The 13,715-nt window shown below is 42.4% G+C and overlaps 1 protein-coding gene across 1 annotated transcript; it reads left to right on the top strand.

Moving 5' to 3' along the window:
* Window positions 1-296: 296 nt before the first annotated feature.
* FBXO40 (F-box protein 40) lies at window positions 297-12,099 on the top strand (the record flags this gene model as incomplete). The annotated part of the gene is given in 4 exon segments (XM_010182465.1): window positions 297-346; window positions 348-383; window positions 7,918-9,816; window positions 11,902-12,099. Coding segments are annotated over 4 exon segments (2,183 nt in total), but the record flags the coding sequence as incomplete, so codon positions are not given.
* Window positions 12,100-13,715: the final 1,616 nt, after the last annotated feature.

Below are 13,715 nucleotides of genomic sequence, written 5' to 3' on the forward strand. Positions count from 1 at the left end.
AGTCATAGAGGGCAAACCTGCATCAGAGAGTGGCAGGGAGCTGACACAGAGCTCTGGGAAGGGTTTGGATCTTCTTTTCTCATGCAGGGGGCACGGAGTATTATTGGTTCTGCCTCTCACATCTTCCCTGTGAAGTATCGCTCCAGAAGTGACAGTGTTAACAAATACACTGGAAGAGATGGCTCTGTAAGCTGAGCTACACGGTCACATGCAGAGGTTTTATTTTTAACATCCCAAAACTACTTGATGTTTCTGCCTGGGCTTGGTCTGTGTCTCTCCTCTTCCTTTGCTTGCAGTTCTCCCTTACCCACCTCACTTCAACCCAGCTGAACACCACCAGGAGAGAAAGTGCTTGGTACACACACAGGGACTCTATGATTAAGGTAAGGCTTTGTAAATAGAGTTGGAGTCTTTATTGGTCAACCCTTATGCAATGCAATGCTATGAAAATCAAGATGTCTTCAGAACAGCCTTAGTAATTAAGATGAAGTAGAATAATCAGACACAAGGTGTTTTAAATGTCACCCTAAAACAGAGGCAGCTGGTAACTGTGAATGCTTCTGTGACATGCTACTCTAAAAAAACCCCTCCATAACATATTCAGTGGATTGGCCATGGTTTGCATCACTGTATCTGAGGTTTTAAAAAACTAACATGCTGATTCTAAGATGGGCGCTTCAGTTGCAGGACAGATGATAAATCAAAAATTCAATGTTTGTAATTTTCAAGAAACTCTGACAGAAGACACACAGATACACTCAGCGTCAGAGGAGAGGCAAGAGCAATCTTCTGGCAAAAATGCCAAGACACAAAATCTGGTGAATTTTGTAGATTCAGACAGCAAATGTATGTTTGTAGGCCAAACTGCATAGTGAGATGATGAAGTAAGAATCACAAGTGTTAGAGCTACTACAGTACCACTTAGTTGGCTGCTTAAGAGTTTTTATTCACGAATCTTTTCTCTTTTGTGTTTATGACTCATTCCTTGACCGATAGCCCTGAAATTCTCTATGCTGGGCATCTGCATTGGGCTGTAGTTCCTTTCTTTTTTTTTTTTTCCTTCTGCTTAAATCATTCAGCTGATTACCTTGAGAAGTTTTCAGAAAAGTATGTTAATGAGATTCTTACCAGGGAACAAAATAGAACCTGAGCTCAAAGGAAAAAAAATAGTTTTAACCATTCATTTTTTTCTCAAACTGCAACTAAACTGGAACTTATTTTAAAGCACTTGTTGAACTCAAACAAAATATAAAGCCATTCACAAGTTATCAATGCAAAGTGGCAGTGTGCCTGCCTGTGTCTATACCAAGGACAGCACAGGGACCCCTCATATGCAGGAGGAGCTGCAAAGCAGCTCCATGCCACAGCCTCCTCCTTCTCCCTGTCCCTCCTGTCTCCCACACAGCTCCTCAATATGCCCAGCACAAGACCCTGCTCCTGGGCTGCCTTGCACCCCACTGCCAGCCCAAGGGACCACTTCAGCACCTGGAATTTTGGAGTGGGTTTGTCTCAGGTGAGCTATGGCTACATTATGCCAGGTAGGGAGGAGAAGGAAATATTGCTTATCCAGGTCTCAGAGAGGAGAGTGCAGTGTGGGGTCCCTACCAGGAGTGCCCAGTATCACCTGTGACTGCTCTGAACTCTCCTCTACTCCTCCCATAACAGCACCAGTGCATTTCACTGGACAGAAATTGCACAGGCAAGCTTCAGTGCCTCTTTGTGTGCACAGCACAGATTTACCAGGTGCAGAGGAGGCTTGGTGGTGCAACAGCTTCTCCTGCATGACAGGTTTAGGGAGCCAAAGAGAAGCTGATGTGCTGCTGTGAGAACTTGAGCAGCACACATGCTAAGGCAGAAAAGCAAGGAATGTGCTTGACTGATGTGCTGTACTGTGGACCTACTCCATCCTTGTAATTTTAAAGCAATTTCTTTTCAGTATAAAGCAATTCCAACCCATTCAGTAACTCTGAACCAGTGATTATTGCCATTAAACACCACAGTCTCAGCCAGCTGATTACCAGCTAGAAAATACAGGGAGTAGCTCCCTAGTTGTCACAGCTTCATCCTTCCATTTTACAGCTTATCTAACAGGTCAGTTTTCTCACAGAAAACCTTTTCACTTCATGTGTCTTCTTATACTGAGGGTCTGAGGTTCACCAGAAGGGTTGTCCTGGAATCAAAGTGCCCCTATAATGACCATGTACTTGTTTAAGGTCTGAGGCTCAAAGAAACTGTGTCTCGCACATGCTTGCTAGAAATTTATTAGTGTTACTGATGAAGATTTCATCTATACCTTTTAATTCTTTTTTTCAACCTACCCTGGGATGTACCATGTTCACTGCCTGACTCTTTTAAAGCCTGGCTGGCAACACGTATGCAAGACCAGTCCGAATGGCAACTGGTGTGCCACAAAGGACAGTGATCCACTACACCTAATGCCAAGGCAGTTGCTCAAGCTGTAGCTGTCCCTGCTCTGGGTGTGGAGATGTGGAGCTTGACTCACTTACTCACTGTCATTCCAGGGGGTGGCATTCTTGGATTTGCCTTTTATTTTGTATCAAAGGACAGAACTTTAGAAGGCTGAGGCTCACAAGAATCATGTACAAATGGAGTACAGTACATTTCCAATGGCATAGTGTTTTCTTTCTCAGCTCCAAGAAATAAATATGTCTGCCTAGCAAAAGGAGACCCAAGCCCAATTTCTTGCTGAAGTTGTTAAGTACATTGTGATGAAGGAAGAACACTGCATGAAAAGAGAATAAAAACTCTAGTTTAAGGAGCCTTAGATCTTCTCCTAGAAAATAGGATTCTACAGCTGGTGCTGCCAGGGTTTTTGTGCAGGTGGCATGCAACAGCAAGTGAAACATCAAAACCTGAGCATCTCCATAGCTGGGGTGGGTGTGGGGGGGAGTGTGTGTGTGTGTGTCAAATATTAGATTTAATTATATTTATTTTCATCTTTCCATACTATAATTCTACATCTGTCAAATGGAAGTAATAGGATCTTTTAACCTCAAGTGCACCCCTATTACTGCAAAGATAAATTCATTATTGGTTGTGAACCCTCTCAGATACCAAGATAGTAAATACATTGAAAAACCCTGTAAGGAAATAAATAACTCTATATTGACATCAGGATTTAAGTATTATGATAAAGATGAGATAAACACCGTATACTGAGTAACAAGAATTAAAATAAACAGATAATATTTCCTATCTGCCCCATACAGTTCACCAAAAGTATTCACATTCTTTGAAAATACTCTTCTGTTGTAACATTGTACGTGACTTTAACATTCTTGGCTCCAGCATTTGTATGCAAACCTTCCTGAGTTGTTTTTCAGAGTTCCTTATCATGTTGTAAATCTTAGAAAGATTGTTTTATGCTCATTTGCAATCTCATCTCAGAGGCACTCTTTAAGATAATTTTCTGGAGTTTATGGTGGCCTGTTTCGATGGTTCTTTAAAATGGGAGGCATCCCTTGATTCTGTGCATAGAGCTCAGATAAGATGTATAACCTTAGTATGGCATATGATCGGTCACTTATAGCAAATACCAAATCAGAAAACTGTTGTATTGTTTTGGCTCATTGACTGCAACAGACTTAAATATATTTTTGAAAATAAATTGTAATTTGTTTATAAACTGGAAGTTATTGTGACTGCACAGATCTGTTCCAGACACAGACATATCTGCAGTTAAAATAGCAGCTGTATATTTTTAAACCTTACTTGATTAGCTGTCATGACAGTCTAAAAATAAAGATTTACCAAAGTGGACAGACTGTGGACTGTATTTTGCATCCTTTCTTTCCACAGTAGCTTGAACATGATTCAAGTAAATATTTGTGGTTTGATTTTTTTTTTCTAACTCCACTCTTAAGAAATTTTACAACTTGTGGGGAAACAAGTGCACAGGTTTAGAGAAATGTTTCATCACCTGACATATCTGTGTCTGGATGCCATGTATCAAACTTACCAAGGCAAGAATTTGTAAACTTTCTGCTCAGGGTTTTGAAAGTTGTAGTTTGTGTACTGACAATAACGCCATCAACTAAACCACAGAGCTCCCAATTACTGACATGTTGGAGTAGTAGAAGCATTCAAACTCTGATAAATATCAGAAAAAAATTTCTCTCCCTTCTTCCTGTCCTCTAGCTTCACAGATTTGACAATTAAAAGAGAGGCATAGAAATCAGTTGTCTGAAAAGAACAGCATACACAGGTTAGAAATGAGGTAAACTCAACAAAAAAAATACCTGAATAATGATGAAGACTGATTCTGCATTTGCATGCTCTGATGTGGTCATTTTTCATAAACAAAACATGAATTTTCTTTCTCTACACATGATTTTGATGGGGTTTGTTTCAGCATAAAGCAGTGTAAAAGCAGACTCCTCTCCAGAAGCTTTGCAATCAGCTTTTTCTGTGTCTTTGGAGAACCATAAGGCCTGTGTCTCAGATGTATTTTTATTTATCAATTATTTCTCTCTGAAAGGTGGTTTGCAGTGGAAATTATTGTTCACACATTCATGTTTTTATTGCAGTGTAATGTACCCAGCCTTCCTCTGACCTTATGCAAGTCATAGCTTGGGACTATTTTTAGAGATTATATTTGCAGCAAAATGCTACAAGAATGAAAGCAGCACGGATGCTGCCAATGTGAAATAAGTCCATCTGTATCTTCTGCTTCTCTGAGCCACATAAAAGTAGAAGTAACTAAACAGCCTAAAGCAGGACAGATTCCATCCTAAACCACATGTATTTAAGGTCTGGATCTGACTGGGGGCACCCTGACCAGCACCTCAGTGTCACCCCTGTGCAGAACCCAGTGCTTCTCAAGATGAGGCAATGAATGTTATAACGGGTAGTCACAAAATACTACTTTTCTGCATTGCTGTCTTGAGCTCTTTTAATACAAAGAAAGATGAAGGTACCTGAGACTTATACTTCAGAGTCTAAGTTTGTCCCTGGGTAAAGGAACCGTCAAGGACAGGATATTTTACTCTGCAGGATGGAGAGGGAATGGGATTGATTCATTAGGAGGTGCAAACAGGTATTGGTCAGTGTTGGAAGTTGCAAAGGATAGAACAATCATGTGCTGAGCAATTAATGCACATCAAATTCAAACATGAGTATGTGGTCTTTAGTGAATGCAGGAATCCAGAAGCGTGGCCTTTCCCAGAAATCTTTCCTTCCCTGGCATTTGCAAATTTCTTTGCTGGGGTGTGAAAAACAAGAAGTTAGGATGGTGGCTTCAAGAAAGACAAGGGAAGCAGCTTCATGCAGTGTCTCTTCCCCTTGAGCCAGAGCTTACTTTCTCTGCAGCACAGCTCTCCTCAGGGCTTGATCACTTAATCCTGGGCTTGCAAAAGCACTCAGATGTAGGTAAATGCCACTACTGTATTTTCTTCAACCTTAGAAAAGAAAAAAAATATCTAAGTTATTTTACTAACAATGTCCATTTTTAACCAGAGCCAAATAAGAGTCTACTGGGCCTATGGTAGTTCCTACTGCGTAGAAAGTGTGGTGGGAAGACTTGCCAAAAATCTTTTTCTCATTTTCACTCAAAAGAAAGTGCCCTGGGTTCTGCTTGGAAACAGAACTACAGTTCCTCCTTATCATTAGCTTTTTCACTTCCACAAAGATTCACAGTGTGCTGAACCAAGCCAGAATGCAACCTCTACAGCAAGGAGCAGAAAGTCTGAGGTCAGGAATTTTCTACTTACAGCAGCTCTTTTTTGGGCCAAGTTACTGATAACAGTTGAAGGTATCCAGGGAAGCAGCTCCAAGTAGTGACTGAGCAGCCTGCAGCTCTCTAATCCACCAACTGTGTGTGAGGGGAAAGGACCACAAGAGGTCCTACATGTTCCCCCAAACAGCATCTCTTACGGATGTTGTTGAAGACGGCTGTTGGGCTGGGCAGACCACTGCTCTGACACAGAACGTCATCTATTATGTTCTTAGATTTTTCAAAACAGAAGGCATGCCTCATGCTAATTACCATCTCCTTACTGTCAGACACTGTGCTTCTGTTTTCCCATGTTCAAGGAGATTTAACAGCTATTGCCAGGGATTATTGCAAAAGTAAAGATATTATGAGCAAGGGGAACTGAGAACTTTTGGAAACAGGACTCATAAGTGCATAATTTTTACTAAATGAACTGATTTAATTGACTTAATGGTAAAGAACAGAAAGCATAATAATGAAAGCAAAAGAGATCAGTAGTTCATTCTGACACAAAGCTAGCAATCTGGCAGTGATAACTTTTTATAAGGAACCTCATACGTCATGTGCTTGTACTTCTGCTTTTTGCTGTTGGACCTCAGGAAAATTGTATGTCCTTTTTATATGAAAAGTTTTTAAAGTAAGAAGAAGAAAAATATATATATATATTTTGAAACCACATTAATATGGAAATGTGAGAACTGAAATGCAGTCTTCCTTAAGAAAGCATTTATCCTGTTTATATAATAAAGCTGGTTGAAATTTCTGAAACATTTGTTTTGGCAACCTCAACTTGTTCTTTTAATCCAGACTGTTGGTTGCAAAATGTTACATTCATGAAAATGCCTGGTGGCAGCTTAATTTATGAAACAGAGATGGGTATTGTTTATTACTTGCTGCCTGGGACCCCTTTCCCTATTTTCTGGCCCCTTGTGGTGCCACTAACGCCTTCATAAACTGAATCTAAAATATGATCAACTCAGGATCACCTATTCAGTAATGGGTAGTGTTTGACACTGATTTGTCAGAAGTACATAGTGTGAACTGAAAAAGTAGAGCAGTGATGACTAGGTTTTGTAGGATCATGATCTCAAGTAGATCCCAAAGGAACAAAACTGGTTTCTTTCTCAAAAAGGGACCCTGTAAAAGGCATGGTCAGAGCTGACCTCTCCGCTGCTCCATTACAGGAAGGGAAAAGCTCTGTCAAGGAAACCTTTCTGGCTTCCCTTCTGCCCTAACTGCATGCTGTGGTGCTGAGCTGAGGATGAGATAACCCATAACTGCCCTCTTCTCCTCCTTCCTATCTACTTGGCATTCGCTGGTGACAGCAAGGGAAAGAAAGGTGAAAGGTGATTCATTAAAAAAATGGGAAAGAAAACAGATTTAACTGCGTGAGTATAACCTTGCCACAAGCCCCCACTGCACTGTGGAGTTTTTCTCCAAAACACAGATGGAGGCATCACCTTATTCCAGGTATTGACAACTGAATGTGGATGTAGCAAATAAACCTGCCTGAAGGAAAGTCCTCCGCAGTCTGTGCCATGGCATGCAAACATCAGCTAGGAGTTTAAGGGGAAATCAGGAAAGCAAAGTAAAAGAGGTCAAGCAAATTACCCTTTACCCAGGCTGGTTTCCACACTGGGAACTGGGATCATGACTGTAATCTTCACTCTCAGCCTTGCAACTGTGGAGCTGTTCATTTGTAACATTCATGTCTTTATGGAGGGATAACAAGCCACGTAGGCCAAATGACCTACATGTCATTTAGTTAACTACTTTTCTCAAGTGGAGAAAGGAACATCATCACTCATACTCACACAGCATTGAGGAAGTGGGAAGCTCCCTCACTGTTCCTCTGGCAGTCTTGATTTCAGCAACTTGTTATAGATAGAACCAGTGTAAGTACTGGGACAGAAAACAGCCCACTCCCAAACCCTGGCTGCCTCTGTTGGGATAACAAGTAGTGACTTTATTTATATCTGTGCTGCTATCAGGCCACACTCTATTGCTGCGATAAGTGCTGGTATGTAACTGTATGTAGCTGGCAGTCATTTGTCCAGAGCCTTACTCTTGCTAGAAGTGCATGTAAGCACCAAACACATGAAAACCAAACACAAGTATGGAGGGTCTGTGTCCATTCTTGCTCCTTCAGGCAATAACTCTTGTCTTCTTGTCTTTGCTACACACAGCACCGGGCTCAGAAAGCTCCCGCTGGGCAGCACAGACACTGTGAGAGATGTTTCAACCGGCATTGCCGTGCACCGATTGAGCCCTCCATCTCCTGCATGGTGATCAGCTGCCGCTTTCACTGTGGGGCCACCTTCCACATGTGCAAGGAGGAGGAGCACCAATTGCTCTGTCCCTTGGAGCAGGTCTCCTGCCTCAACTCAGCCTATGGCTGCCCTTTTTCCATGGCACGCTTTAAGCTGGCGAAGCACCTCCAGGTCTGTCCAGCCAGTGTTGTCTGCTGCTCGATGGAGTGGAATCGCTGGCCAAATGTGGATTCGGACACAACCCTTCACAAGAACATTATGAAGGAGTCCTTGAACGAAGAGTGTCTGGACACAGCCTTGGCGCTCAGAGACCAGAAGATACTTTTCAGGACTTTGAAAATAGCCGACTTGTTTCCAGAGTGGAGGAAAAAGGATGAAATGGAAGAGCTAATGGTTACAGCCATGGATGGGGAAGAAGGTGCTGTGGGAGGAGTAGCCTGTGGTTCCCAAGGAGGTGACAACCAGTTGTCCGAGCTCAGTCAACGTGAGCGTGAAGATTTGGCAAAGGACAAAGAGGGAATGGATCTGGGGAGTTACCAAACCTGGGAGAACATTTTCAGCAAAGAGCTCCTGGCTTGCAAGGTAACAGGGTCAGCAGCCAGCACAGGACAAAAGACAGATGAGTCTTCCAAGAAAACAGCATCAGCCCCTCATGCTGCTAGCTCCACAGAGAAGGCAAAGGAAATACCTGACAGTGCAGAAGAGGCAAAGGACCAAAATCCTGAACAAGTAACACCGAATACAGAAATGACAGGACTGGCTCCCTGGCAAGAAGGGGTCCTGGAGAGGCTGAAGAAGGAAGTTGGTGTAGGTGATTACAACATGTATCTGGTACATCATGGCGGAATGCTCATTCGCTTTGGCCAGCTTGCTGCGTGCACTCCCAAAGAAAAAGACTTTGTCTATGGGAACTTGGAAGCTCAGGAAGTGAAGACTGTCTACACCTTCAAAGTGCCAGTTAGTTACTGTGGCAAAAGAGCACGACTAGGGGATGCACTGGGCCACAAGGTACCAACTTCAGACAAGTCTGTGGATACCTCAGAATTGGGAATAAACATAGAAGAACTACCTAAGACAGATATAGTTAAAGCCACACTGCTGTGTGCACTGGAAAAAGAACTGAAAGGCCATGAGATCTCTGAAGCAAGGGGTATCGATGGACTCTTTGTGGATTTTGCAACACAGACATACAACTTTCCTCTGGAGCCCTTCTCTGCCAATTCTGTTCTAGCAGATACTCTGGATGAAGAAAGCCCACCAGAACTCCATCTGGAGCTCTACACTGAATCTGTAACCAGAAGACACAACAAAAGCAGTTCAGCTTTCACATTCACTTGCAGCCATTTCTTCAGGAGGGACGAGTTCCCATCCCACTTCAAGAACGTGCATGCTGATATCCAGTCATGTCTGGATGGATGGTTCCAGCATCGCTGCCCACTGGCCTACTTGGGATGTACTTTTGTTCAGAATCACTTCCGCCCTGATGGGCTTAAGGCTAAGGTTATATACAGCAAGCCTCTCAAGACATTTGCTATTAAGCCAGAGGTGGACACCGTCCTTGCTCAATCAGGGAAGTGCAATTCCGCAGTGGCTAATGGTAGGAGAAATAAGGACTCGCTGAGCAGCCTCCCAGTAGAAGTGCTCAAGTACGTTGCTGGGTTCCTGGACAGCTTCAGTTTATCTCAGCTGTCACAAGTGTCAGTGCTGATGAGGGACATCTGTGCCACTCTTCTTCAAGAGAGGGGAATGGTCCTGCTGGTCTGGGAGAAAAAAAGGTATTCCCATGGTGGTACATCGTGGAAAGCTCGCAAAAAGGCAAGTGACTGAGACACTGGCGGAAAACCAGACATGGTTTCTCTGCAGAAAATACACAAGCATAGCAAGGGATGTGGCATGTAAACATGCAGATACGGGGAAGGTTCATGAAGTTGTGAATTTGCAGCATGTGTCAGGGGGTCAGGGATATAAAGTACGGTACAGCCAGCAAAGTTAGGAAGGTGTAAATAGACATCTTCTAACTAGCTGAAAGTCCCCACCCAAGCTTGTCTTGGGTAACCTGTTTGCATGTTCACTGTTTTTAGGCACTGGGAACTGAGAATTCCTGATATTTAAAGGTTACACATGAAGAACTTCAGGTTCATACATTTTTGTTGTTCTTTACAAGCTGATCTAGGGTATGTCAAGACTTCAAAACATGCTTCAGAATGCCAAAAGTGTAAAGAACAAGGAAATATGGCTCGGAAGGGAGCTCAGGCATTCACATCGACCCACAAGGGCTTTTGTGATTAGCAGTTCACAAGATTGCTGTGGACACCTGAGGGAGCAGCATGGCGATAGTAAGCCTTCTTCCGCAAACCCAGTCTCTCACTGCTTGTGCTGGAAAATTACCTCCCTTATTGGCTCTTTGTGTAGTCTCAACAAAATACGTAAATACAGCTCAGATTAAGTCCTAGCTGAACAATAGTTCTCACAGGTTATCTTCTAGCTGATAGCCTTGCAGCTGCTCTGACATAAGATTGTTTAAAAGAATGACATGAGAGACTCCAGCATGATGAAGCAGACATGACAGAGATCTAGGAACAAGTAATTTAGATCCAAGACAGACTCCCAGAAACTACCTAAGGACCTGGCTTTCAAGCAGACCCCTGAAGATCTCCACCTATTCATTCCTATCAAAGGGAAGATTAGCAGTTTATGACTCTTTATTAAGAGAAAGTACTCTTTTTTGAGAGACAAAAATGAAGCATGGTGAATTCAAAATCTGTGTAACAAAGTTGGTGGCTGCAAGTTGAATTAGCCCGATCCAAAACGGGAATTGGCCACTGAAATAATTCACTGGAGGATGTGGCTTCCTTCAGTAAAAGGAAGAAATTCCAGCTGACAATTGAATAGCAACTAACTTCAGTTACTGTTGTGCAATTTCAAACTAGCAGCCTTGAATTTAAGGACTATCTAACCCCACTCATGTTAGCTCTCTGTGCTGATCACACAGGAATCTTGTTTCCAAATGCACAGACTGTGCTTGAAAACATTCTGTTTGTTATTAGTGTGAATTTCTTGACTACTGTGTACAATAGCTATGATTATTTATGGCTAGGACAGGCTCAGGTAGTCTTAAGTGTAGCACACCCATATACTGTCCTTCTACAGGAAGAATCCCTTTTAGGGAGAAGAAATCTACTATGACTTTAAAAATTCATTTGATTTAATGGTATACAGCAAATATTAAAGTGTCTTAAACACAGTCTTATCACTAGATGCTAGTGAATCGCTAAATTATACATGGTATTACTGCAAACAAAATCAGAAACTTTTAACTGCACTTTTCTATTTTTTACAAGGTCATATCTCCTCCAGGAGTAACTTTAACCTTAGATTTCCCAGGCTTGTTCTGGAGTGGGGTGAATAACAACAGTGTTGTAATGTTCATTACTTCGAAGTTGCTGACAGATGCTTTGGAAGGTCTTTATGAATCCAGGTTCTTCTGAGATACATATCACACAAGCACGCTGTAGTCACTCTGCTTTATATACATCTTGGGTGCACCTATCAACATCTTGGATCACGTCATACCTGTGAGGGAGTGTTCTGTAAAGGTGTGGTTGTCAGGTGTTCTGGATTTCCTCATGCCCCGCACTGGATTGGCACAAAAACTGTAGAAGGATAATTTCCCATTAAAAACGGCCAGTGGTGACTACTAAAGTAGCAGAACCAGTAAAGATGAGGTACATAGCAATACAGACCCCATTTTTACTTGTTATGCCAATCCTGCACAATCTAGCCTTTCTGTACTAGTAATGGGCACCCACTATAAGTATATATAGATTTTTAAAATCCTCTTCTTTTTTTACCAAGATTCTTGTTTTCTCTGCCCAATTTCTTTCCCTGTCCCCATATTAGATCTGGCAGTTCAGCAGCCTGTTCTCCAGAGTCAGCAAGTGGCAGCGGAATGATGTGGCGAGCATGTCGGAGCACCTGAAGAACTGTCCCTTCTACGAAGTGGAGCACAAGATGGACCCCGTGCTGCTGACAGGCATGTGCGAGTCTCAAGAGCAGACTCGAAAGACTTTGGTTTCTACTTTCAAGCGCAGAATCTGAACAACCTGCTTCCCCTCCACCACACTCCTTTCAGGGACCTTGAAAAGAAGATTTGGGAATTCAGATGTAAAGATGGTTGCTTCCAACTCTCCTTTGGATGTACAAAACTGGCTTCTCAGCTGCATTTGAATAATCTTTTTTTTTTTCCCCTGCATTAATTTAATTGTCAAAACTTCATCCACTGCTCACTGATATTGCGTGCTTTCTGTTTATGTTTCCGCTCCTTGCTTAATACAGCGACCCAAAGAAAGCAATAAGGATCTTGTTTGAAAAAGCATCTTCATAGCCTTGAAGGTAGGCTGCCACTCCTGCACTGTGCCCCTGCAAGAGGCAAGAGCAGTTAATGTACCTAGCTCAACCAGGTCTGAAACACTTTTCGTTTTGGCTGGAAAACCAAGTTCTGGAAGCACAGGCAGATGCCCTCCTGCCTGGCAGGCCTAGGGACTGCTAATCTCATCGGAGATTTGGGCAAAAGAAAAGGAGCCTCCAAAGTCAAGCGAATTAATTAGGACTCAGGAATGCATCATACAGCTCCAGACCATCCTTTAGGGCCCTGATTCAGGCAAATATATCTTGTTAGCACAGCATTTGAGCACAAGCCTAAAGCTGAGCCCATGGGAACATTCAAACTAAACCAAAGGAAACAAACTTGCTCTTTGTTAGAAATAACCAAGTAGCAAACAGGTTTAGGGGCTCAATTTACTTTTTCTATTTTTTTGGTTAATAACTTTCTCTGTTTTATTCAAAAATCCATTAAAGCCATCAAAAAATATTTGAAGACATTCTTAGGATACTACTGGTATTGTCTACTCAGTTTTGTAGTAGGAAATTGCAAATGGTAACTGTAAGCAATTTTAAACAATTTGTCAAAGAAAAATTATTTTTTTCTGTAAAAGAAAAGGCATTCAGCAACCCATTCGGTAATGATACAGATAATATTTGCTTCAGTTGAATGGTCTGGAGTATAAAGATTTTTTTTCTTTTTTTTACAGAGTAGAAGAGTGATTAGAATTTGGATTATTTGTTAGTAGATGTACTAAATTAAAAACAGAATGTGCTCGTTGAGGCAACAGAGGAGAGAAAACAGACATGTCACAAACAGCGTTATTGCACTATCTTATTCCACTGGTTTATTACACTGTTTAAACCCATTTCAGAGGCGCTTGTTAGAAATACTGTAGTTGTGGGGGTGGGTGGGATTCCTCTGAAATGGCTGTAAACCGATTCAACACCTTACAGCTGCTGCACAGCCACAGCAGTGCCAACTCACGCCCCTTTCTTTTTTAAGCTCGTAGTCAGAAGTGTGAGCACAGGACATGAGGTCTGGCTTTCATCTTACTGCCTTGGGCAGGAGGACCTCGCCGGGAGCTGGAACATCTGCTGGCCTGGACCACTACACTCCTCGCCTGGGCTAGCCAGGTGAAAATGGGCCCAGGTGGATGGACACATACTGTGCTTACCATCCCCATTCCTGGTGCAGATCTGGGATGAGACAAGCTATGCAAGGAGCTCTCTTACTCATGAAGGTTGCTGATGAACCTGAGCTGAACACTTGGTAATCAAAGGCATGAATTGCATGGTGACCAAAATCATGCTGAGTGCAGCTCATTGTTGTC

The sequence above is a fragment of the Mesitornis unicolor genome, unplaced genomic scaffold (assembly GCF_000695765.1).
Source record: "Mesitornis unicolor isolate BGI_N332 unplaced genomic scaffold, ASM69576v1 scaffold27334, whole genome shotgun sequence".
NCBI lineage: Eukaryota > Metazoa > Chordata > Aves > Mesitornithiformes > Mesitornithidae > Mesitornis > Mesitornis unicolor.